The sequence below is a fragment of the Odocoileus virginianus genome, chromosome 11 (genome assembly GCF_023699985.2).
Source record: "Odocoileus virginianus isolate 20LAN1187 ecotype Illinois chromosome 11, Ovbor_1.2, whole genome shotgun sequence".
NCBI classification, from domain to species: domain Eukaryota; kingdom Metazoa; phylum Chordata; class Mammalia; order Artiodactyla; family Cervidae; genus Odocoileus; species Odocoileus virginianus.
Genome location: NC_069684.1, coordinates 18,130,736 through 18,154,703, shown reverse-complemented (window position 1 = coordinate 18,154,703; position 23,968 = coordinate 18,130,736). Strand labels below are relative to the sequence as shown.

The window sequence follows — 23,968 nt, the reverse complement described above, 5'->3', positions numbered from 1 at the left end:
TTTAAATGTAAGGAAAGTGGTAGAGACTAGCTACTTTAGGGGGTGGTAAATTCATGCTGATTTCTTTTGTGAAATATCTATACGTAGAGATAACTAGTAGCTGGAATTTAAAAGATTATATCAAAAGATAAGACATTTTAATTGAGATAGTAGTTAAAGAATTAAGTCACTGGGGAAAAGTATGTAACACAGAAAAATAGAGACAGAGGAAATCTTGGAAAATAAGTTGTCATAGGAGTTAAGGGTCTGAAGGGTAAATGGACTATCAGCAGTGACATGCTTTGTAGACAAGTTAATGAGAATGAGGATTAAGGTCAGCCTTTGGATATGACAAAATTCTGAACACAGTTTTCTTCTGCTAACTTTACTCCAAGTTTGAAGAGGTTAAAAGTCATTTAGACAACATATATGTACTTTTCTTTTTTTTTTAATTTAATTTTTTTTTCATATCTGTACTTTTCATTTGAGAAATTTGTCTGTTAAGAGTGATGAAAATGGAAAAAAAAAGAGTGATGAAAATGGGATGGAACCTTTAGAAATGAGTATGATAAAGTAAAATATTCTTTGAAGGATGTGTGGGATCCATTCATCTTGAAGGCATTAGAGAAGATAGCTTTAATTTTATCTAAATTTTTTTTGCTTTAATTGCATTTCCCTCATTTATTGGCTGTGGACTTTTAAACAGTTATTTCTCTGAACCTCAGTTTTCTTGGTGAAAAATGAGGATAATATTTACCTTTCAAGATTATTATGAGAATTAAATGTAATAATAGATGAAAGGGCTTCCCAGGTGGCATAGTGGTAAAGAATCTGCCTGCCAAGCAGGAGACATGGGTTCGATCCTTGGGTCGGGAGGATCCCCTGGAGAAGAAAATGGCAAACCACTGAGGTATCCTTGGCAGGACGATCCCATAGACAGAAGAGCCTGGTAGGCTACAGTCCATGGGATGGCAGAGTCGGACTCAACTTAGTGACTAAACAGCAACAGTATATGAAAGTGCCAGCAGGGGCCTGATCTATAGAAGGTACTTTTCAATAAAGTATAGCTGTTAATTTCTATCATCATTAAAAATAAGCCATAGGAGTAACTTTTTATTCATTTATTCAGCAGTTATTTATTTTAGGGTGTTGGTACTCAATCTTTTAGTATACCAAGACCCTCTTTCAATGTCATGAAATTTCTTGGAAACTAAATGATGATAGCTGGTAGTATTGAAATTGGAGTTGTGAACTGATCTGAGACTCATGGATTAGAAACCATTTTTACAAAGTGTATCGATGTATTGCAGAACCTTTGTGTTCCTTTTTTGTTTTCTTTCAGATAAACTAACAAACTGTTACTAAGAACAGTGGGAATTTTATGTTGCCATACTATTATATTTGGACAAAATTCAATATGCTTTATCAACCTGTCTAAACCTTATATATTAAAGAGGGCTGAAGTCAAACACACTAGGAACTTTTCTTGTGGCTAGTAAATGAAAGAGGTTTGAATTTTGTGTTGAAATTAACAAAAATAATGAAAATTGGGACAAAAGAAATGACTTTACATTTTGGTATTTCATGAAACTAGAAATGCTATAAAATAATTAAGTAAAAATAACATAGTTATTATATAACACTTTAAAAGTTATATAACACTTTAAAAGATTAACTGATGTACTGATTTTGGATATTTAGGCTTTATGTTACAAAGTCTGTGCAGTTTACAAGCATATTTTGACTTTTACTGTGCTAGATGCTGTGGCCCATAAGAACCAAGTGAGATTACTCTCTGCCCTTAGAGAATTTACAACTGTTACCACAGTAAATGTAAGAATGAGCCATATAGATTTAATTAGTTATAAAAGGACATTTGTTATCAACTGCATGTTATTGTCAGAACAGGATCCTTAGGTAAGGAAGATGATGATTTAATCTGTCAGATTTATTCTGTCCCGGCCCAAAAATGCAGCTGTATGATTTCTCAAGGGCATTCAGTGTAAGTTAAATTACAGTATTGGTGGCTGTGACTTACGGGAATGCAGTTTTGCTTGTTATTGCTAAATAAATCACTTCTTGAAATTGTCATAGTCTTCCTTTCCATAGTTTTTGTATCTTTATGGAAATAAACATTTTAGGTACTTTGCTCAAGACAAGCCAAAGATGTTGGTTATGATCTAATAACGTTACATTCTGTGATATAAAAATATTTTTCAGATCTAGCCTCGTGTATTAATTATCTATTGCTCTGTAACAAACTACCTAAAACTACTGAAACAATGAGAAACATTTATTATCTTTCTGTGTGTAAAGCATTTGGAGGCAGCTTAACTGGGTGATTCTGGCTCAGGATATTTTGTGAGGTTGTGGTCAAGATGTCAGTCGGGGCTGGAGTCATCTCGAGGCTTGCCGGGGACTGGATCCAATACTAGAGTAGCTCACTCAAATGGTTCACAAATTTGTGCTGACTTTTTTTTAGGAGGCCTCACTTCCTTACCACTTGTATCTCTCCATAGGGGTGCTTCAGTTTTTTCATGACTGGCTTTTTCTAGAGTGGGGAATCGAAGAAAGAGCAAGATGAATACCACAGTGCCTATTATGACTTAACCTTAGAAGTAGTATTCTGTCATTTATGCAGTATTCTGTTGGCTGTATGTGCGTGCATGCATGCTCAGTCGTGTCAGTCGTGTCCAACTCTTTGCAACCCCATGGACTGTAGCCCGCCAGGCTCCTCTCTCCATGGGGATTTTCCAGGCAAGAAGACTGGAGTCGGTAGCCGTTCCCTTTTCCAGGGGATCTTTCTGACCCAGGGATCAAGTCTGCAGCCCCCATGGCTCCTGCATTGCAGGCAGGTTCTTTACCGCTGAGCCAGTGGGGAAGCCCCGTCAGCTATACAGGTCAGTCCTATTTAGTATGGAAGGGGATTGCACAAGAGTGTTACTACGAGGAGTTAGGACTCATTGGAGGCTATTTCAGAGGCTGATAACTGCATCTGACATAAAAATCTAATGATTTAGAAAAGTGTTGTAAATAAAAAGGAGAGTATCAGAAAATTGAGAGGCCAAAATTAGAGGTAAATTTTGGAGAATAACATTTCACTCCAAATAATGGGTAATATGTCTTTTTCTCAAAGAAACATGAATTAAAGAATGAGCAGTAAGAGTCCATTGAATAGTTTAGGTGAGAGGATGGGAGAGAATGAAATAAAAGAGGTTGGGGTGGTGGCATTGACTGAATCAGATCACTAAACTTAGGAGTGCAAAGGAGGAGAAAGTTAACCCCCTAGGACAAGGAGTTTTCCTTCCTCATGGTATATCCCAGGTGCCTAAAACAGGCCTGACACGTAGCAGATTCACAAGTATTTATTGAAGGAGTGAGACAGTGACTAAGGTTGTTGATCTGTGTGATGTGGTTTCTGGCAGTGACATTAACAGAAATAAAGACATGAAAAATGTAGGCTTTGGGAAGAAAATGAATTTTAGACATTTTGTATATGTGTTAGCAGACATGTGGCTGAGGATTTAGATTAGGGAGATACCCACAAAGAAATAGTAAAAACCATGTCAGTGGATATTGCAGTATGTTATGGAGGAAATGTATAAATACAGATATAACAGGACATACTCCAAGTTGGTTCTTCCTATTATAAATTACATATATTTTGTACATTTAACAAATTCATTAATAATTTAATGTTGTGAAAACTTTTGTATATTGAATTGCCCTTTACTGATGGTGCTCAGTTGTTAAGTCATGTCTAACTCTTTGCAACCCCATAGATGGGATTTCCTAGGCAAGAATACTGGAGTGGTTGCCATTTTCTTCTCCAGTTTGCTGATGGGATACATTTAAATTCCATGAAAATTGAGTCATGCATAATGCTTCTAATATACTAATATACTATAGGATTGTTAAGCATATATGAGAATACATTAATTTTAAATTTTATTACATTAGATTATAAAAATTTGTCTTTTTTTTTTTACTTTACAGATTATTTCTATCATCAAAAGCAGAGCTAGGTTAGTTTATTTCTATTTGGGGATAGAAATAAAGGTAAATTAGATGGTCGTTCTTTGTACAGGACTCTTGAGAATGCCCAGTGCCCTCTTTTGAGGTTTATAATTTGATTTATAGAACTGTTCTTGGTACTTGAGTATCAGGAAAATATGACTGATTTCTGGATAGTGAGACAAAGAAGCCAGGTCAGATGTAAGTGACTTGCACATTATTCACAGACTACTCAGTATTTCTGGTGAAAAAATAAGGGGAATATAAGGGATTTCCTGGTAGTTGAGTGGTTAAGAATCCACCTTCCAATGCAGGGGACGTGTGTTCAATCCCTGGTTGGGGAACTAAAATCCCATATGCCATGGGGCAACTAAGCCCACATGCTGCAATGAAGAGCTCCTGCGGACATAAATAAGTGATAAAAAGAAAGGGAATACCAAAAGAAGATAAGAGATAATTGGAGAGTGTTTCTGGGGTGTGTAGATCAGGCATAGTGTACATATTTTTAAGTATATATCAAAATTTTAATCAGTGCCATTTGAAAAAGTCTGATGTAAATTTTATTGAATTATTAAGCTCTGTTAACAGGGATAATGCTTCCTTTAAAGGTTTATAACAAATATTCCTTGCCCTTTCTCTTCAAATGCCTGTGTTTATTTTATTGTTTATTAATCCAGTAATTGGATTGCAGTGTGCTTGCTTTGGATGCTTTGAAGCATATGAGAAAAACATAAATTAGATATTTTGTTAATGAAGATGATAATATTTATGGTATGTCATATGTGAGGCTAATAGCGAGTTGACACAGTGTAGGACTCTTTCTACCCTGAATACTCATTGAAAGGACTGATGCTGAAGCTGATGCTCCAGTACTTTGGCCACCTGATGCGAAGAGCCAACTCATTAGAAAAGACCCCTATGCTGGGCAAGATTGAAGGCAGGAGGAGAAGGGGACGACAGAGGATGATATGGTTGGATGGCATCACCGATTCAGTGGACCTGAACTTGGGCGAACTCCAGGAGATGGTGAGGGACAGGGAAACCTGGCGTGCTGCAGTCCATGGTGTTGCAAAGAGTCAGACACGATTGGAGACTTAACAGCAACAACAAGGAATCTTTCTAGCTTCTGATTCTTGTTCTATGAAACGGTCTGTGAAACCCATATGTTTGGAAAGGAGATCAGAGATGATCTTTGTTGTTGTTTAGTTGCTAAGTCATGTCCAACTCTTTTGCGACCCCATGGACTGTAGCCCACCAAGATCCTCTTTCCATGGGATTTCCCAGATAAGAATGCTGGAGTGGGTTGCGATTTCCTTCTCCAAGGGATATTCCCAACTCAGGGATCGAACCCATGTCTCCTGTATTGGCAAGTGGATTCTTTACCACTAAGCCACCAGGGAAACCCAGTGATGATCTACTGTGGGTTATTAAAAATTAACAACATAAGAAACTTGTATTGGCAGTATTATTGAACTATACCCTATTTTGTACAAAAGATATGTTGTGGAAAGTTTAAGTAATAAAATGAGGAGTCCTTGTTGTTTAAAGTGTACACATGTCAATCCTAATCTCCCAATTTGTCCCGCCCTCCCCTCCTCCTCCCCACGCCCCCGACCCTGTGTCTCCGTGTCTGTTCTCATATATACTACCGTGTGTAAAATGGGTAGCTAGTGGGAACCTGCTGTATGGCACAGGAAACTCAGCCTGGTGTTGTGTGATGATGTCAATGGCTGGGATGGGATGGTGGGGTGGGAGGGAGGTCTTGAGGGAGGGGCTATATACGTACATATGGCTGATTCACTTCATTGTACAGCAGAAACTAACACAACATTGTAAAACAATTATACTCCAGTAAAGCAAAATAAAATATGTGCAGGAAAAAATACAGTGTATGTAGGTTGAGACTGCATATGTTTTCTTAGGAATCTGTAAGTTTCTTATAAGAATTAAAAACTCTGTGTGCTCATGTCAGCGATCATCAGAAAATATAATAGCGTATTCTAAATCATCTAGTTGACCATCTTATAACCTAGATGCCAGGAGATTGCAGTGTCTCTGTTTATGCTTGTTTGGCCATGTTGGCTCCAAGTAGTGTTGTACTACTTTGTGAAGTAGTAAGAACTGAGAATTAAGAATTGAGGCATTTCTAATGCATAAATGATGCAGTCATGTCTAGCAGATGGATGGACAAATGATGCGATAGCCCATTGTGTGACATAAGTTTTGTGGTAGTTCACATTCTGTTAGCTAATATTCTTTGAGCATCTTCTGTGTTCTAGGCACTGATCAAAGTACTCCTCATATATAATAATATATATGATATTATTCAGTAATAATAATGAATCATAATTAATGTAAGGATTTGTGTTTTAAGTTTTTAATTTGTACAGTAGACCTGGGAGGTATGTGTAGTTACTAGTTCTGTTTTACAGATGAGGGTACTGAAGTATAGAGAAGTTAATTTTTTATGATTACATAGCTCATAAGTGGTAGAGTTGGTTTTCATACGTATTACCTGACTCCATAGCCTCTAGCCACTGACTATACTGCCTCATAGTAGATCCCATCTGACATAGATGACTATGTCATCTATATCTATAGATATAGATCTATATCTATCTATGTCTTGGCATTCCAAACTCAGAATAGGCAAAATGGCATTGTATTCGTGTTACCAATTCAGATTTTAACTCAGCAAACATCTTGTTTCCTGTCATGTTAATTTTATTGATTAAATAATACTGGTTTTGTGATTGTGTTTGGATTTAATTTGTAAGATTTTACTGTCATATGCATTGTTATAAACACTAAGAGTTTTGTCCTAGTTCGTGTATATTTCAATAACATTATAACAAAAATAATAACATTATAACATTATAACAAACATTTCAGTAACATTATAAGATAAAAAAGGCTGAACACTGCAGAATTGATGCTTTTGAGCTGTGGTGTTGGAGAAGACTCTTGAGAGTCCCTTGGACTGCAAGGAGATCAAACCAGTCAATCCTAAAGGAAATCAATCCCGAATATTCATTAGAAAGACTGATGCTGAAGCTGAAGCTCCAATACTTTAGCCACCTGATGCCAAGAACCGACTCATTTGAAAAGACCCTGATGCTGGGAAGGATTGAAGGCAGGGGGAGAAGGGGACGGTAGAGGATGAGATGGTTGGATGGCATCACTAACTCAGTGGACATGAATTGAGCAAGCTCTGGGAGATGGTGAAGAACAGGGAAAGCCTGGTGTGCTGCAGTCCTTGGAGTCGCAAAGAGTCAGACACGACTGAATGGCTGAACAACATAACAAAAAGAACTTCATACTCAGAGATTATAGTAGAGATGCTTATGTAAGGATTCCTTTGAATCTTTTTTTTTGGCTGCACCACATAGCTTGTGGGATCTTAGTTCCCCGACCAGGAGTCATACCTGTGCCCTTCTCAGTGATCAGAGAAATCTTTTGTAATGCAAATAAATACATATTGATTTTACTTATTATACAGATACAGAATTTTATATAATATATTGTATTTCCTTAAACTAAAACAGCATGAATGAGGAAACTCAATTTTGTTGTTTTGTGTATTTGGATGCACTTCTCCTAACTCAGCTGAGTCATGTAATAGACAGTCATAAGTGCTAATATAGACAATACTCTGTAGGATTTTCCCCTGGTGGTTTCCAATTGGGGTCTATTCTCTAGTCACAGTCAGGGGATGGTATCCTATTTATAGAGTCCTCTAAAGTCTATTACTGTAAAAAACATAGAGGGTCTCTTATTCAGAAGAAAACTGAAGTAGTAAGAAGCAAAAAGAATTGTCCTTGATTTTACTGAGAGTTGTCTTGATTTAAATGAAATTATGATTTAGTTTATAATCAAAATGAAGACTATCATAATCTTTCTCTTTATAAAATTTAATCTTTTTAAACCTTAATTTGGTTAACTTTCCTTTTGCAAATTTAATTCATTTGCATTACATGTCAGAGATTTTACTTACTGTGCTTTTTCAGTGTGCTAAAATTTGAATTAAGTTCCTGCTGCATACAAGCTTTTCTGCTAGTTATTGGTGGTTTATTTACTTACTGATAACATCATCTGATTTAGGTACATATGCCTATCACACTTAAGAAGTAGAAAAACTTCAGTCAGGTATTAGAGTCTCTGATACTACCTGGTTCCATGGTAGTACATGAGTTTAAGCAAGCTCCGGGAGTTGGTGATGGACAGGGAAGCCTGGTGTGCTGCAGTCCATGGGGTCGCAGAGTTGGACACGACTGAGCAACTGAACAGAATTGGTGGTAGTTTTACTTTCTTAAGTTTCTTTGGCTGGATTTTTTTTTTTTTTGTTTCTTTCTTCTTGTATTTTTCTACTTCTGGAAATCTATTCTACTCTAAGCAATGTACTCATTTACACTCTTAAAATATTCCATGGAAGAATATAGCATAACTACCACTGTAAAGTTGTATAGGACTTTTAATATATAATTCCAGTCTGTGAGCTGAAATACTTTCTGATGTTTGATAAAATCTTCTGAGCTAATTTTTTTTTAGACTGGAAATTAGTAGTTCCTGGGACATCTGAAATTATTTAAAAATAAAAGTGATTGTATATACATTTTTCTTAAAGGAAGTTCTAGATCTTTGTTATATTCACTTAGGGCTTTTGTGTATTGTCAGACTTTGTTAGGGGTTAGTCATGGAACTGACAAGATTGGTCACTAACTTAAAATAATGGTAAATCCATTTGAGAAGAATGTGATTTAACTGGAGTAGACCACCTTGGAGGTTTATTTCTTCTTTTTTTGGTTTTTATATGCTTGAATGCTGTAGGCCAATGATTCTAGGGAGGGGTGATTTTTGTCCTCTGGGGCGTTTGGTAGCATCTGGAGACATTTTTGGTCAGTTGTTGCTGGTATCTAGTGAATCGCTATAGATAAAAAAGAAAAAAAAAAACCTAGATGCAAAAAACAAGTAAAGAATTATCTAGCCCTAAATGTCAGTTTTACTGAGGTTGAGGAATGCTGGAGGCCAATTTGTGACTGACTAGTGGTGATTTTTTTTTTTTGGTCTAGAGTGTTTATGATTTTTCATTCTTTTCCAAATCCCCCTTAATTTTTAAAGTATGTATATATTAGCCCTCATCTTAAAGATGAGACAGTACTGGATATGAAAGAATAGTATTTGGGTTTCAGCTTATTAAAGTTAATCAAATTATTTCACTAAATTCTCGATTTGGGGAACCCTGTGTAGTCGTCTGGATATTGAAAAAGAAGTAACTGTTCAGCTGAAAATGCTTTCACTGTGAAGATTACTCATGATTTCATGTATTTCTTTTCTTACTTTCTAATAGGCTTTTAAGGATATGCTGTATTCAGCTCAGGACCAGGCACCTTCTGTGGAAGGTAAGATGCATTAATCCCTACATTTAACCACATAAAACTTCTTTTTAAGAAGAGTTATTTTAAACTGAACAGTATAAAACTAATATAACTTACCCTACTATACAGATGTTTTTTAGCTTTTATAATATATTATGATTACTTTATGTTACCGTGAAATTTTTATTGTTTAGCTCACATTTATTTACCTTATGATGGACCTCTTATGTCCTTACATCACCTTAGCATTGTGAATCACAGATACTGGTTTAAAGTTCTTAAGTGCCATGCTCCCTTCCCCCAGCAATGTGTTCTTATATCTGTTTCCCTTATCTATTCATCCATCCATCCATCATTCAGTGAATCCTTAGTTCATAACTAGTCTGGGCAACAAAGCTTTTTGTTTCTATTTATGTCATGTCTTTAGACTGAGACTCGTGAAACAAGACATAACTACTCTGTGTATGTGTGTGTACATGGATATAAGCATTTAAATGTATGCATGTGCACAGTTTGGCAGTCGTAAAGTGACTGACCTAAGCATAGTGGTTATCTTTCTGATTATCTTTATTGATCCTTCCTTTTCTGTTACCTCAGCGTCTGCTCACCAGTTCACTGTTTATGGGTTTAACCATTGATAGGTTTGAGGAGTTGTAAGTTAAAGTCGTAGTTCTTATGTCAGTAAATAACGAGGAGCTAATTCAACAACTGTTTGAGGGAGTGTTCCTTCTGAGGCTGGATATTCTTTTAAAATTTTGTATCATATTTCCATGAGAGATGAATGTGAGGTTGTCTTTTAAAACTATAGATCTGTAATTATAAATCTCATTGTCTTTAATGACATAGACATGTATATCTTTCTAACCATTCTGAATTCAAAATGTGCTTCCTTCAGCATCTCAAAATCTTTACCAGGATATTGGCACCTGGGTATTAGTTTTATAATATGTCACTAAATTTTGGATTATATTTAATACATTTAATATAATTAACGTGTTCTCTAATATTTAACTGAAAACAAATACTTAGTTCTTTATTGGGTTGTTATCTCTTATGTGTCTTGAAGAGTACCACCTCAAAAGATTTTAAGAATATGAGAAACATGAAATTACGTGGAAGTTAAGCTGATTTCCTCACCCTGTGTAACTAGCTTTAATAGTGGTTCTTTTAACTTTATTCTAATTGGGCTGCTTCTCCTTAATTTTTTTTTTTTTTTAAGTTTTACCATCTGGTTTGTAACAAAGATATTCTGAAGTGTGTTGAAAGTTATGATGTTCTTTATTCATCCCTCCATGCTAGGTCATGTTGCTAGTAAATCTCATATACTGTCAGCTGTTTTTGGAGGAAAAACTAAATTCTGTCAAAATATACTAAAATGACAAACATTTATAGTTAATAGCTTTTTATCTCATTGCCCAGAGACATGAACTTTATTGGACCCTGTTATAAAGGGAGTATTGTAGGCTGATTATGCACATGTATGTACTGTCTTCATAAGGGAAATATTCTGAACTTATTCATTCTTTCAGCTCTCAGACTAAAGTCATGTAGTTTTTATTTTCTTAACAGGAATTTTTCTCTTTAGACACACTGAAGAATTGAAGGTATTGGAAAGTAGTTTAAGGAAACATTATATAGTATTGAGATTAGAAAATGTTATTAAAGGGACTCAATTTTGTCTCTCATTTGCATTGTGATAATGTATTAATTTATTCTGTTTTATATGGTGCTAAATTTAAATGATCATTTCTGTTATTCCTTTATTCTTGCTACTGAGATCATATTTCTAGATTTTTATTTAGCAGTTATCTGTAAAATAATGCATCATCAACAGATTTATCACAGAGTCCAAGATAGGGCTTTCAACTTTTAACATTTTTCTCAGGGCAAATAAAAGAGGATATGGGGAGTGGAATTCAGGCACTGATAGTTTTACTGTCTCTCTAGGTAATTCTAATATATAGCCAAAGTCAAGAACCCTTGCCATAAGTAATCTTAAAAGAATTTTAGATCAGTATTGTTAGTGCTAAGTTTTTTTAGGTAATAACTAGCCAGTAGGTTAATTGACTTCTTAAGTTCATTGATAGTTTGATTATTCTATTAGCATCTATAGGATGTTTATTTTTTAAATGTTTATTGCATTGAGTTAAGTATAAGTAATAGCTGTACTGATTATTTACATATATTAAGTAGTTATAACTTAATATTGTTATTAGAATTAAAAAATCATTTTTGTTTATTAAGATGAGTCACAGTGCAATAGTAGTGTATTCATATTTTCACAGTACTTTTGTTTAAGATGGGATGGGTTTCTAATTGTAGTGAAAGAAAAATAACTTGAAATGGATTCTTAAAGAGTGAAGTGGTTTATTTGATAGAAGTATATTAGATAAAAGGCACAGTATATGAAAGCTTAAGAATTTGATCACTTATTTTTTATACTAGTGGATCATTTTCTTCTAATTTTAAGATAGTGCCTTTATTCCAATATCACAGGTAAGGTGGCTTTTTTTCCCCATTTAAAAGTAAACCAACCAAACAAAATAATTTCAGTGTATTAAGAAATCAAAGCATGTTTACTTAAAGTTGCTTTGATTATTCAAATAAACATTCAGATTGTTGGTTATTTTTCTTGGTTATTTTGCTTTATTCCTCCTTTGAGAGTTAATTTCATGAATCATTATATGTTTATTTGTGAAAATAAAGTGTCTCTACTTTTATTTAAAACAAATGTGTTACAGAAAAACAACAAATAAATGTTTTGCGATTGTAACTAGGAGAGTCTCATATTATGAAGGAAAATATTTAAAATGCTAAAAGACTTATTCTCATGTATTCCTTATCAATTCATAGCTAATCTCTTTTGATATGTATTAATATCATTGCCTACTCTTCTGTGTAATTTGTTAGTTTTGGTAGGCATTCACATTTGGAAATATGGGACTGAGAAGATGGCTTAAAATTCTTTGTTAAAACTTACACAGTGTAATGATTTTAAAATAAGGACATAATTAAGAATTTTACTGTTTATTTTATCTTTTTTCTGCAGGAAGAATTGTAGAACATATGTAACAATAGAATGAGGATTTATTTTTTTTATGTGGAGGGACAGACATGCACTTAGGACCTTTAAATTCAACCTTTAATGAAGTAATGTTTTGAAGAACTTTCAGAAATAGATGCTAAAACCCTATAAACTATATTGTGCTTTTTATAATTCCTACTGTCAATGAGGTATTTGGGACAGATTAAATTAAGCTGCAAATGGAAAGTCCCAACATCAGTGAATCAGTCGTATCTTAATAATCAGGATTGTTTTGAGGCAAGACAGTTTATTATGGATATGACAACAGAACTTCTAATTGTGGTACCCATTTGACACAATCAAATTTTGTCAAATATTTTGGGTTGGCCAAATTCTTGGGTAAATAGTCATACCTGTTTTGGGTAAATTTCCTCCTTCAGGATAATTTTGATACACATGACTTACACACTTCATATAATCCTCACACTAAATTTGTTTTGGTTTATACTGAGTTATTTTCAAGTAAAGCTTCAAACTTTATTTTGCCATCATCTTTTAGAAATATAGTATCTTTTGTTTAGAAGCATTAATGTTTTCCATTCTTGTGATGGAAAAATATGAGAATCTGACAGTCTGCCTATGTCACAGAATTAGAAATTGACATTTCTAATTGAAAGAGACTTTAAAAGATCATTTTGCTTCATCATCATCTTAGATTTATGCGATCTGAGACCGTGTTAAGTTTGCATGACTCAGGAAGAACAATCAGGATTACTGATGCTATAGGTGATGACCAAAGGAGAATTCAAGAGATTAAACTAGTATTGAAACATAAAAATACTTTTTTATATTGACTTTATATTTTTATCCAAATAGTATCTTTGAATAACATTTTTAATCAGGCATTTCCTTGAGTCTCTGTATTTTTAAAAGATTAATGAAGGATTATCTACTTGGAATAATACTGAACTACTTGACTTATTGGGCAGAAACTAATTGTCTTTGCAGAAATCTGTACTAAGTTTTTTTATTACTCCAAATAATTCCTAGAAGTATTGGGAAAGGTGTATAAAATTAGATAAAATAATTAGATAGCAGTAGTTATAAAGGTTAGAATAAGGGGGAAATAAAGATAGAATTGTGAGATACAGTTCCAGTAAATTTTTATTTATTTATTTATGGCTGAGCTGGGTCTTCGTTGCTGCATGCAGGCTTTCTCTAGTTGCAGCAAGTGGAGGCTGCTCTCTAATTTCGGAAAACGTGCTTCTCATCATGGTGGCTTCTCTTGTTGTAGAGCACAGACTCTAGAGCCAAGGGCTTCAGTAGTTGGGGTTTATGGTCTCTAGAGCCCTGGCTCAGTAGTTGTTCACAGGCTTAGTTGCCCTGCGGCATGTGGAAGTTTCGTGGACCAGGGATTTAACCCCTGTCCCCTGCATTGGCAGGTAGTTTCTCAACCACCTGTATCTCCCTGAACCACCAGGGAGGTCCTCTAGTAAATTTAATGTATACAATAGATACCATAAAGATCCTGGAAGGAAAAGAACGTCAGGTAAAATTAAGGAAATCTGAGTAAATTATGAACTTCAGTTAATAATGTATCATTATTGGCTCATTAATTCTGACAAATGTACCATACTCATCATGTAAGATGTTATTAACAGGGGAAACTGTAGAGGGGGGGTAGTAAATGGAACCCTCTATACAACTTTTGTAACTTTTTTGTAAATATGAAACTATTCTAAAATGAAGAGTTTATTTAAAAAAATAAAAAGATGCCATAAGATTTATATAGTTGCCAGAAGCTAATTGTAAGTTCAACCCTGACTTTGCTGAAGTTCAGAAGGTAGAGGTGAGCATGATTAATTTCAGAATTAATTCATAAGGTAAATTTATACCAGTTCCTCGGAAAAAAGATCAGTTTTTACTCAACATGAGTTTAGAGAAAAGTTCTTCCTTTGGACCTTCATGAAGAATATTTTCTTTGGTGTGCTAGATTATATCCCCAACAACTCTTTTACAAAAAGCATGACAGTAAGTTTCATGAGGCTGCCTCTTACAATCCAAGGGTATGATGTAAAAATTTATTACTCTGACCTACAAGGCCCTAAATAATCTGATCCTGTGTCTGTGACCTCACCTTCTGCCATTTTCCCCTTTCTTTACTAGGCTCCAGTCCCATTGCCTTTTCTATACCTAAATCAGCCCTAGCTTGCTCTTACAATAGGGCCTTAGCTCTTGCTCTATGTTGAGAATCACTCTTGCTCTATGTTGAGAATCACTAGATCATTTCATAGCTGTGTCCTTCAAGAGATCTTCTGAATAGTCAATCTTATGTAGCCCCTCAGTCACTTTTTTATATCACCCTATTTTATTTATTTTTGCATACAATTCTTTGATATCTTGTGTTTTTTTCATTGATTTATTCGTTTTCTTGAGACAGTATATTAAAAGACACTTGCTCCTTGGAAGAAAAGCTATGACCAGCCTAGACCATATTAAAAAGCAGAGACATTATTTTGTTAACAAAGGTTTGTCTAGGCAAAGCTATGGTTTTCCAGTAGTCATGTATGGATGTGAGAGTTGGACTATAAAGAAAGCTGAGCGCAAAAGAATTGACGCTTTTGAACTGTGGTGTTGAAGAAGACTCTTGAGAGTCCCTTGGACTGCAAGGAGATCCAACCAGTCCATCCTAAAGATCAGTCCTGGTTGTTCATTGGAAGGACTGATGCTGAAGCTGAAACTCCAATACTTTGGCCACCTGATGCGAAGAACTGACTGACATTGGAAAAGACCCTGATGCTGGGTAAAGATTGAAGGCAGGAGGAGAAAGGGATGACAGAGGATGAGATGGTTAGATGGCATCACTGACTTGATGGACATGAGTTTGAGTAAGCTCTGGGAATTGGTGATGGACAGGGAAGCCTGGTATGCTGCAGTCCATGGGGTTGCAAAGAGTTGGACACGACTCAGTGACTGAACTGAACTGAGACAATATAAGTCCCTTGAGACCAGAGATTCTACCTTTTTTTTTTTTTTTTTATGTTTTATATCTAGTATCTAAAATAGGCACATACCTTAAATATTTACTGAGCACATTAATGAGTAGGAATAAATATGAATCCTTTCCCTCAATATTCCTTAAAGCCAAAGTACCATTTATTTAAAAATTCACCTAGCTTGCTTCTTTGTTTTTAGTTTTGTTTTTTAATTTTTAACTTCTTTTGATGTTTAGATGCAGAATTTTGCCTTCTGGTTAGAAGGCTAAGCGTAGTTTGTTACTGTTTTATAATGCTGATTATCATTTCACAAACTGTAGGCTGAGGTGACACACATAGCCTTTCTTTAAAACTGGAAGAGAAGCAGAGGATGTGACATCTTAGTTTATAAAGATTTTTTGGCATTGTGTTGTCTTGATACCAAGCACAGTTTCCTTTGATTGCTGAGATTTTTATAAGCCATTGGGTGGTTGTATATTTTTTGTAAGGCACTAAACCACTTTTTTTTATATGCTTCCTTTCAAAGATATATGAAATAGGCATAAATTTGAAAAACCATGTATGAATTGTTGAAGAATATTTTCCATGTGTGTCTACTTTAATGGAATATGTATTTTAGATAATTTGAATTGAAATGGAAAGACCTCAAAGTGCTTTGATTGTTTTCCTTTCACATTTTGCCTCTTCTGTTATAAAGTATTCCTTTTGATGGAGAGTATATGGCTGATGTTAGCTTAATATAACTCTATGATTCAGTTAGCCTAATACAACTATCTGACTTTCTAAAATGGAATGAATAGATATAGTTAAGGATGTAAGTCACTGACCGCTGCTATACTAGCCTCTGCTTTTCTGCCATTTCTTTTTAGTTGCCCACCCCCTTTCCCAATCTTATGAACAGATTTTGTTGGATCATTTTTTGCTTAGGTCTCCTCTGCTTATTCAGCTTGATTAGCAGATGTGTTACAGTCTCCCTAAGCTCCTTAGAATTCAGCTGTTAGTGGCATTGAAGATAAAAGTATGCTTGTAAATAATTCATTCTGATTATACGCTTGAATGGACAGAGTCCACTTCAGGCATTTTCTTCTACCTTACCTCTTTCCCCAGGTCTTTGTTGTTTTAACAGATGTGAGGTTGCTTTTTAAGTTCAAGAGGATGGAAGGCTGGATTGCATTTCTAAAATTCATGAAGTAGTTTTTGCATATATAGGATTGCTGTCAAATCTGTGCATTCATAATACATTACTTACGTTGTTTATAATCTTGTGTCTCCCTTCCCCCAGTTTTTCATTTTGTTTTCCTATATCACTGTCTGTTTAAAAATTTTTTTTCTGACCTAGAAATAAAGCCATCTGATATTTATGATAGGGAGAACTGTAGCTAATTTGTTACATTTTCGGCTTGGTAGTAGCATGAGAGTATCTCTTGTAAGTTCCACCTTGCTGCTAGTGTTGTTTTGTTCAGTCACTTATTGTCGATGTTTAGAAGTCCTTCTGCTAGTAGTGGGTTCATATTGTATGAGAAGACTATATACCAGGAATGAGTAGAGAGTTTAATCCCCAAAATTAAATTCTAGATTTGTTTGTGACCACTGCAACCTTGTTTTGAGATAAATACAGATTGCTAAGAGTGGAAGTTGAGATGTGAGGCAAGCCACAAAGATAACTGTCATCTCTTTAAGAATAATGTATTTTCTATTTCCCATGAACTTCTTTTAGAAAGGATCAAAAGACCTAATTGATATTCAGAGACATGTAATGGAGTTTTTTCTTCTGAAGGATATGCCTAGTTCATGTTTACATTGGAAGAGGATTACATATTCCCTTATATGATGGAAATGATAACTTCTAGATAAAAAATATTATTACCCTCAAAAATATGCTTGTGTATTCTTTAAAGATGCCGCTGATCATGAACTAGTTCACTAATAGGAAAGATGTGCTTATGAATAATAAACATTGCTATTTGAGTTGACAAAATATTTCTCTTTCACAGAGAATTAAACATAATTTAAAGCTCATTGTTAAGCCACAAGATGATGATATAAATAGGTAGTAAAATTATGCGATGAAAATATGTATCAACTTTGAATAGCATACAAGTTGGAAGCTAGAAGAAATGAAAAAATGCTTTTAATCCTTTCTTTGTGATACTACAGAATATTTCAAATATTTTCAGTATTTAAAGTTTTCCTTTGCATATAAAGGTCAATAACACACAAGGGTACTGTGTCATTTGTCACACAAAATTATTATTTATTTATTGGTAAGTTTGAGGGAAGGTCGTAAAGTAGAGAAGGAATAATTACAAAACAGTAAGTCACGAAACAAAAATTCTGGAAATTATTGGTATCCACTCTACATAGTATACAAAAGAATACTGTAACACATAAATGAATATGATGATTTCAGATAGAACTTTCTAAACTAGTATTAGAAAACTGGAACAATTGTTAAAGTTTGAAGTTGTCAGAACTTTCAGTTAAGGGAAGTTTTTTTTTTATGCTCTTTTTTCTTTAGGTAGGACCACCTTACGTCTTTAGTGAAAGAATGCCAATGAGAAAGGTAGAAAGAATAGAAAGTTTTGATCAGAGAGTAGTTTTCAGCACTGGGTTATATCATTGAATAAAAGAAACTAAAATCCCTGACCTCAAGGTAGAAAAGATGCTCTGAAAATCATTTAGATTTGCAATAATGTATAATTATTGCAGTAATAAGAAGGAATAAGGCATTCAGTGGTTGAAAGAGTAGATAATCCTCTGTTAGTTTTCTGTGTCTGCTGTAACAGTTTATCACAAACTTGGTGGCTTAAAGTAAGAGACATTTGTTCTCTCTCAGTACTGGAGGCAACAGTGGGAAGTCAAGATGTTGGCAGGGCGTTACTCCTGGAATTTTGGGGGTATAATCTATGTCTTCCAACCTCTGGTAGTTGCTGACTTCTTTGCCTTGTGGCCACTTCACCTCAATCTGTGCCTCTTCACTTTGACTTCTTCTCCATCTGTTCTCTGTGTATCTAAGGACAGTTTTCATTGGATTTAAGGGTAATGCAGGATGAGTTCATCTCATGATCCTTAATTTCATCACAGATTCCAGTGATTTGACATAGATATATCTTTTGCCCATGAGTGAGAATGGTTGTGGTCAGTTTGGCCTACCATATTCCTAAATCTTAATTGAAAAGACATGCATTGTAGTTCATGTTGTATCTTCAAACTTTGTGCTAGAACTAGAGGTATAACTGAGGCATCTGTTTTCACAGTCTAATCTACCCACGTTGAAGGGAACAGTCAAATGATGTTAAAAAAAAATTTAAGTATGATACGCAGAAAGTAAAAAGCTGTCCAGTATATAGGCTTGACTGTATAAAATACAATATAGGATAGTTTACCTGCTTCTAACCAAACTATCCCTCTTTAGGATTTCTTTTATATTTCTGGTATCCTTCCTGAGGGAAACAAAAAGGCAGACCTTGTCCTAGCATTCAGGGTAAATGTCCTCTCTTCCCTCCAAAATTTTTATTATGAAAAATTTGAAAGATATACAGAAGTAGAGAAAATGTGTTCAGAATCCCATGGATCCATCACCCAGCTTCAGTTCTTATCAATTCAGTGCCTAATCTTGTTTTGTCCTCCTGATTATTTTGAAGCAGATTCCAGAAATTATATCATTTTTCCGTAAATATTTCTTTTGTTTTAAGCGTACGTTTAGAAAAGTATAGTTGATTTACCGTGTTGTGTTAGTTTCAGGTGTACAGCAAAGTGATTAAGTTATAGTAAGTCCTGTGTTCTACAGTAGGTCCCTCTCAGTTACCTGTTTTTTATATAGTACTGTGTAAATGTTAATCCCAAACTCCTAATTTTCACTGTTGGTAATCATATGTTTGTTTTGCACATCTGTAGGTCTATTTCTATTTTGTATATATGTTCAGTTGTATCATTTTTTAGATTCCACATGTAAGTAATATCATGTTTGTCTTCCTCTAATTAATTTCACTTAGTATGTGGAGTCTTGGTTTATTCATGTTGCTTCAGATGGCATTGTTTTCATTCTTTTTTATGGCTCAGAAATATTCCATTGTATGTGTATACACACACACACACACACACACACACACACACACACACTACATCTTTATCTGTTTATCTGTTAATGGACATTTAGGTTGCTTCCATGTCTTGGCTATTATAAATAATGCTGCTGTGAGCTTTGGGGTACATATATCTTCTTGAATTGTGGTTTTCTCTGGTGTAAATATTTCTGAAAGATAGTTCCTGTCCTAATTACCAAAATACAGTTATCACACATAAAAATATTATTAGTAGTTTAATATTATTAAGAATATCAGATATTTGATACTATTAAGAACTTACTATTAATATATTTTAAAAGATATTTTAGTCTGACCAGAGACACAAATAAGATCTATCATATGATTTATTGTGTTTGATTAATAAGCATGTTAATTCTCCATCCATCAACAGTGGCACCATTCAAAACAGTAGCCACTAGCCACAAGTAGCTAGTAAAATTTAAATTAGTTACAGTTAAAATGAAATACTCTGATCTTCAGTCACACTACTTACATATCAAATGCTCAAGAGCCTCGTGAGGTTAGGGGCTCCCATATTGGACACCACAGAACATTTCACTCATTGGAGAACGCTTTATTGGTTCGAACTGGTATGTAGGTTTCTGATTCTCTTATTTTTCTTGCATTTTTCTTTTTAAAATGTTAATTATCATTATTATTTGGTGGAGCAAACTGATTTGTTTGTTTTTTTGGTCTCCCAGAGTCTCGATTTTACTGATTGTACTCCTGTGGTGTACCTTAACATGTTGTTTGTTCTCTGTATTTCTTGTAAATTTGTAGTTAAGTCTAGAGAGTTGATCTAATTCAAATTAAGTATTATGTGTATATGCTTTCTCCTAAGAACAGTATATACATGCTTGTGTGTACCTCTTTTAGGAGGGATATATAATTACAGATTGTTTCTCTTTGTTATGTTACTATCTATTGATGATCATTGCCTAGCCTTAGATCCATGAATTTGTTAACGTGTACAAAATGGTTATATTTTAATTCTCTTGTGTTTATTAGTCAGCATTCTCTAAAGAGAAACTTCCCTTTTCTAACTGGTTGCCTTTAGCTACAGATTGTATAGGAAAGGTAGGATGATTGCCTAATTATTTTATTTTATAGTTTTCAAAGCAATATTGGTGCATTAACATTTTACAAAGATGATTAATGAAATGTTTCTTCTAAGTGTTTTAGTGAATTAATACGGCAGGAGGAGAAGGGGATGACAGAGGATGAGATGGTTGGATGGCATCACCGAGTCAATGGACATGGGTTTGGGTGGACTGTGGGAGTTGGTGATGGACGGAGAGGCCTGGCGTGCTGTGGTTCATGGGGTCACAGAGTCGAACACCACTGAGAGACTGAACTGACTGACTGATGTTTGAATCTGTCTACTTAGTTATGTTTTGTTCCAGTGTAGTTTTTCTCTCTTGATGATTAGATTTTTAGCTTTGACCCAGTAGGAGCCTTTTCACATGATTTTCTTATTCCTTTTAATATGACCCTTATAGTCTTTGATTGCTTCCTTTCTATCTGGTATGGCAAAACTTTCCAGATTCATCTGACATATTTCCAGTCTGGGACCTGGAATCAGCCATTTTGCCAAGGAGTCTTGATTCTTTCTGTGATAACCAGAGAGTCTTAATTCCTTTAGAAGCTACATAACAGCATTTCTGTCAGAGTATCATTGCTACTGAGTTATTCATTGTTTTATACTTTCTTTTTCAGTGGGAAGAATGGATACATACACACCCATATATGCATAAGTACATATATATATGTATATAATTATAAGAGAAAGTACCTCATTCATTAAAGCTTAGATTCTTAGTATGCTTTAGACTTGAAAGTGTCTGCTCCAGCTTTGAAAAGGTGAACTCTGATGACTTTTAGGATTGAATAATAAATACTGTTGCCTGCTAACTGTAAGTACAGCTCTTTGGGGTTATAGTGTTGTGGGGTAGGGAATCCGCCTATACTGATTAAATTTTCATTTTTATTGAAGGTTGAGAGGAGACACATAGTTTAGCCCTACTAGATTGAGTGCCAGTTTGTAGCTTCTTGATAAGAAATTGATCAGCTATGCTCTTGTTACAAAAGATGCAATCAATTGAGATTGGAAAAGGAAATTGAATTTGTATTGGTGTGTTATCACATGCAGTTAATTTTGCATATACTCCTGAGGCACATGATTAGTGTGATTAATGTATTTAAGAGCTTCTATTGTTTCACAATTGCTGTGCAGTTCTAAAATATGTTCTTATTAGGCTATTCAAAATGGAATCTTTTGGTCATTGAAATGAGAACATGAAATAGCTAATTTGGGCATTCCTCTTATAAAGGATGGAGCAGAATAAGGTAACTTATATTGTAAGATTTATTGTTTTTATACTCTTATTTTTTTCTATCTGGGACCTCTGTTATCTTAGTGTATAACGAGTTTGTTATTTTTCTGGAAGATTATGACTTGTCTCTCTACTTAAGGAAAAATATGGTATGATGGTTCACTCATGACATGGTAAATGAGTTGGGGTATTTACAGCAGAGAGGAAATTTTAACAGTATAAGAATAGTGCAATATATTAGGTACATACCCTCAGGAACAGTTTATCTACAATGTCCACAAAAGAATTTTCATAAGTGAAGTAGTAAGAGAATGATTAATAAAGGAGTTGAGATTTGAATTAGGTCTTGAAGCATAGTTATACTACAGTATAACTACAGTATAACTAGGAGAAGGCTTTCTAGGCACAAAGAAACAGCAGGACAAAACCAAAGGGTGTGTAAATACATAAGACACTGGGGGGCGATTCAGTGAAATACTTTAAATGAAGCAGAGGGGTATTACAGGAGAATAGTGAACTCTAGGGAGAAGGAAATGGCAACCCACTCCAGTACTCTTGCCTGGAAAATCCCATGGGTGGAGGAGCCTGGTAGGCTGCAGTCCATTGGATCACGAAGAGTCGGACACGACTGAGCGACTTCACTTTCACTTTTCACTTTCATGCTTTGGAGAAGGAAATGGCAACCCGCTCCAGTGTTTTTGCCTGGAGAATCCCAGGGACGAGGGAGCCTGGTGGGCTGCCGTCTATGGGATCGCACAGAGTCGGACACGACTGAAGTGACTTAGCAGCAGCAGCAGCAGCAGCAATGAACTGTTAAGGATGAGGCCAAATTTCCAAGGGTCTTAAATTTTTTTAAAAAGGTGGATTTTATTTGGGAAACCAATATACGTTAACATTTGAGGCTGTTGGTCTAACGCAGATGAAAATTTAAAGATCATTGTGAATTCTTTGTACTAGTTCAACAGTATCCAAAAATAGATAGTTAGAAGTCCAGAAGACCATCTAGTCTTCAGCTCTGCTGTTTTTATGATTCCTATAGTTGTGTCTTCGTCCATGTTGGGAGTCTTCCACCTGTCTGCCATGAGCAATTAGGGTCAAATGCTCCCTTCAAGATACTGGAAAAAGCAGATTCATAATTTTTGAAAACTTATTATTGAAATATGGTGTTGGTTATTGTTGTTTTTGTTGGTTATTGTTAGTTTCAAGTGTGCAGCATAGTGTTTCAGTATTTTTGCAGATTATGTTGTGTTGTAGATTATTACAAGATATTGGGTATACTTCCCCATGCTATATAGTATATCCTTGTTGCTTGTATACTTTGTTTATAATAGTTTGTATCTTTAATTTCATATCTAATTTTTCCTTTCCCACCTTTCCTTTCCCATTTTGTAACCAGAGGTTTGTTTTCTATAGCAGATTTGTAATTTTTAATTAGCCACATGACCCAGAATATTCACAGTATACTTTCTTTTCTTTTTTCTTTTTCAGATAAATTGATGTAAGATAAAATTAATCATTTTAAAGTGTACTAGCATTCAGTGGCATTTACTACATTTACAGTGTTGTTCAACTGTCACCTTTATCAAAACAGAGCACTTTAACTGAAAACAAGGTTTATGATAAAGTAATTTTTGGTGATGTTTTTGCTTGCTAGTTTTTCAGTCAGTGTTACTTGTAGAAATATATTCCTTCTAAATTCTTCCTTGCATTCATATTTATAAGAATATTTATATATTTTATAAAAGCAGGAATTTCATTCATGAGGGCTCGACTGTGAAGACCTGAGCACCTCCCAAAGTGGTGCTTTATTATATTGGGCATTAGGGTTCATATGAATTTGAGGGGGACCACAAATATTCAGTCTGTAGTACCCCACTTTGTCACTGCATACTTTTTTAATATACTGCTGAGTTAAAAGTCACTAAAATTTCATTAGAATTTTTACATCTGTATTCATATAGGGTATATGTCTATAGATATCATTTCTGGTTAATGTCTTTGTCTTGTTTTGGCATCAGGGTAATGTTGGCATCATGGAATGAGTTGGGAAGAATTCTTTTCCTCTTTAGTTTTCTGGAAGAGTTTGTATTGAATTGGAACTATTCTTCCTTAAATGTTTGATAAAATTCAACAATAAAGTCATTTGGGCCTGCAGTTT

General features: G+C 34.7%; 1 protein-coding gene across 1 annotated transcript in view; it reads left to right on the top strand.

Annotated features, from left to right (window-relative positions):
* The window catches only part of XPR1 (xenotropic and polytropic retrovirus receptor 1), a 199,119-nt gene that overhangs the window by 15,478 nt on the left and 159,673 nt on the right, over positions 1–23,968 (top strand). Inside the window, exon 2 of the mRNA XM_020868871.2 lies at positions 9,341–9,392. Coding sequence (XP_020724530.1) covers positions 9,341–9,392 — 52 coding nt within the window. The remainder of the gene's footprint in view (positions 1–9,340; positions 9,393–23,968) is intronic.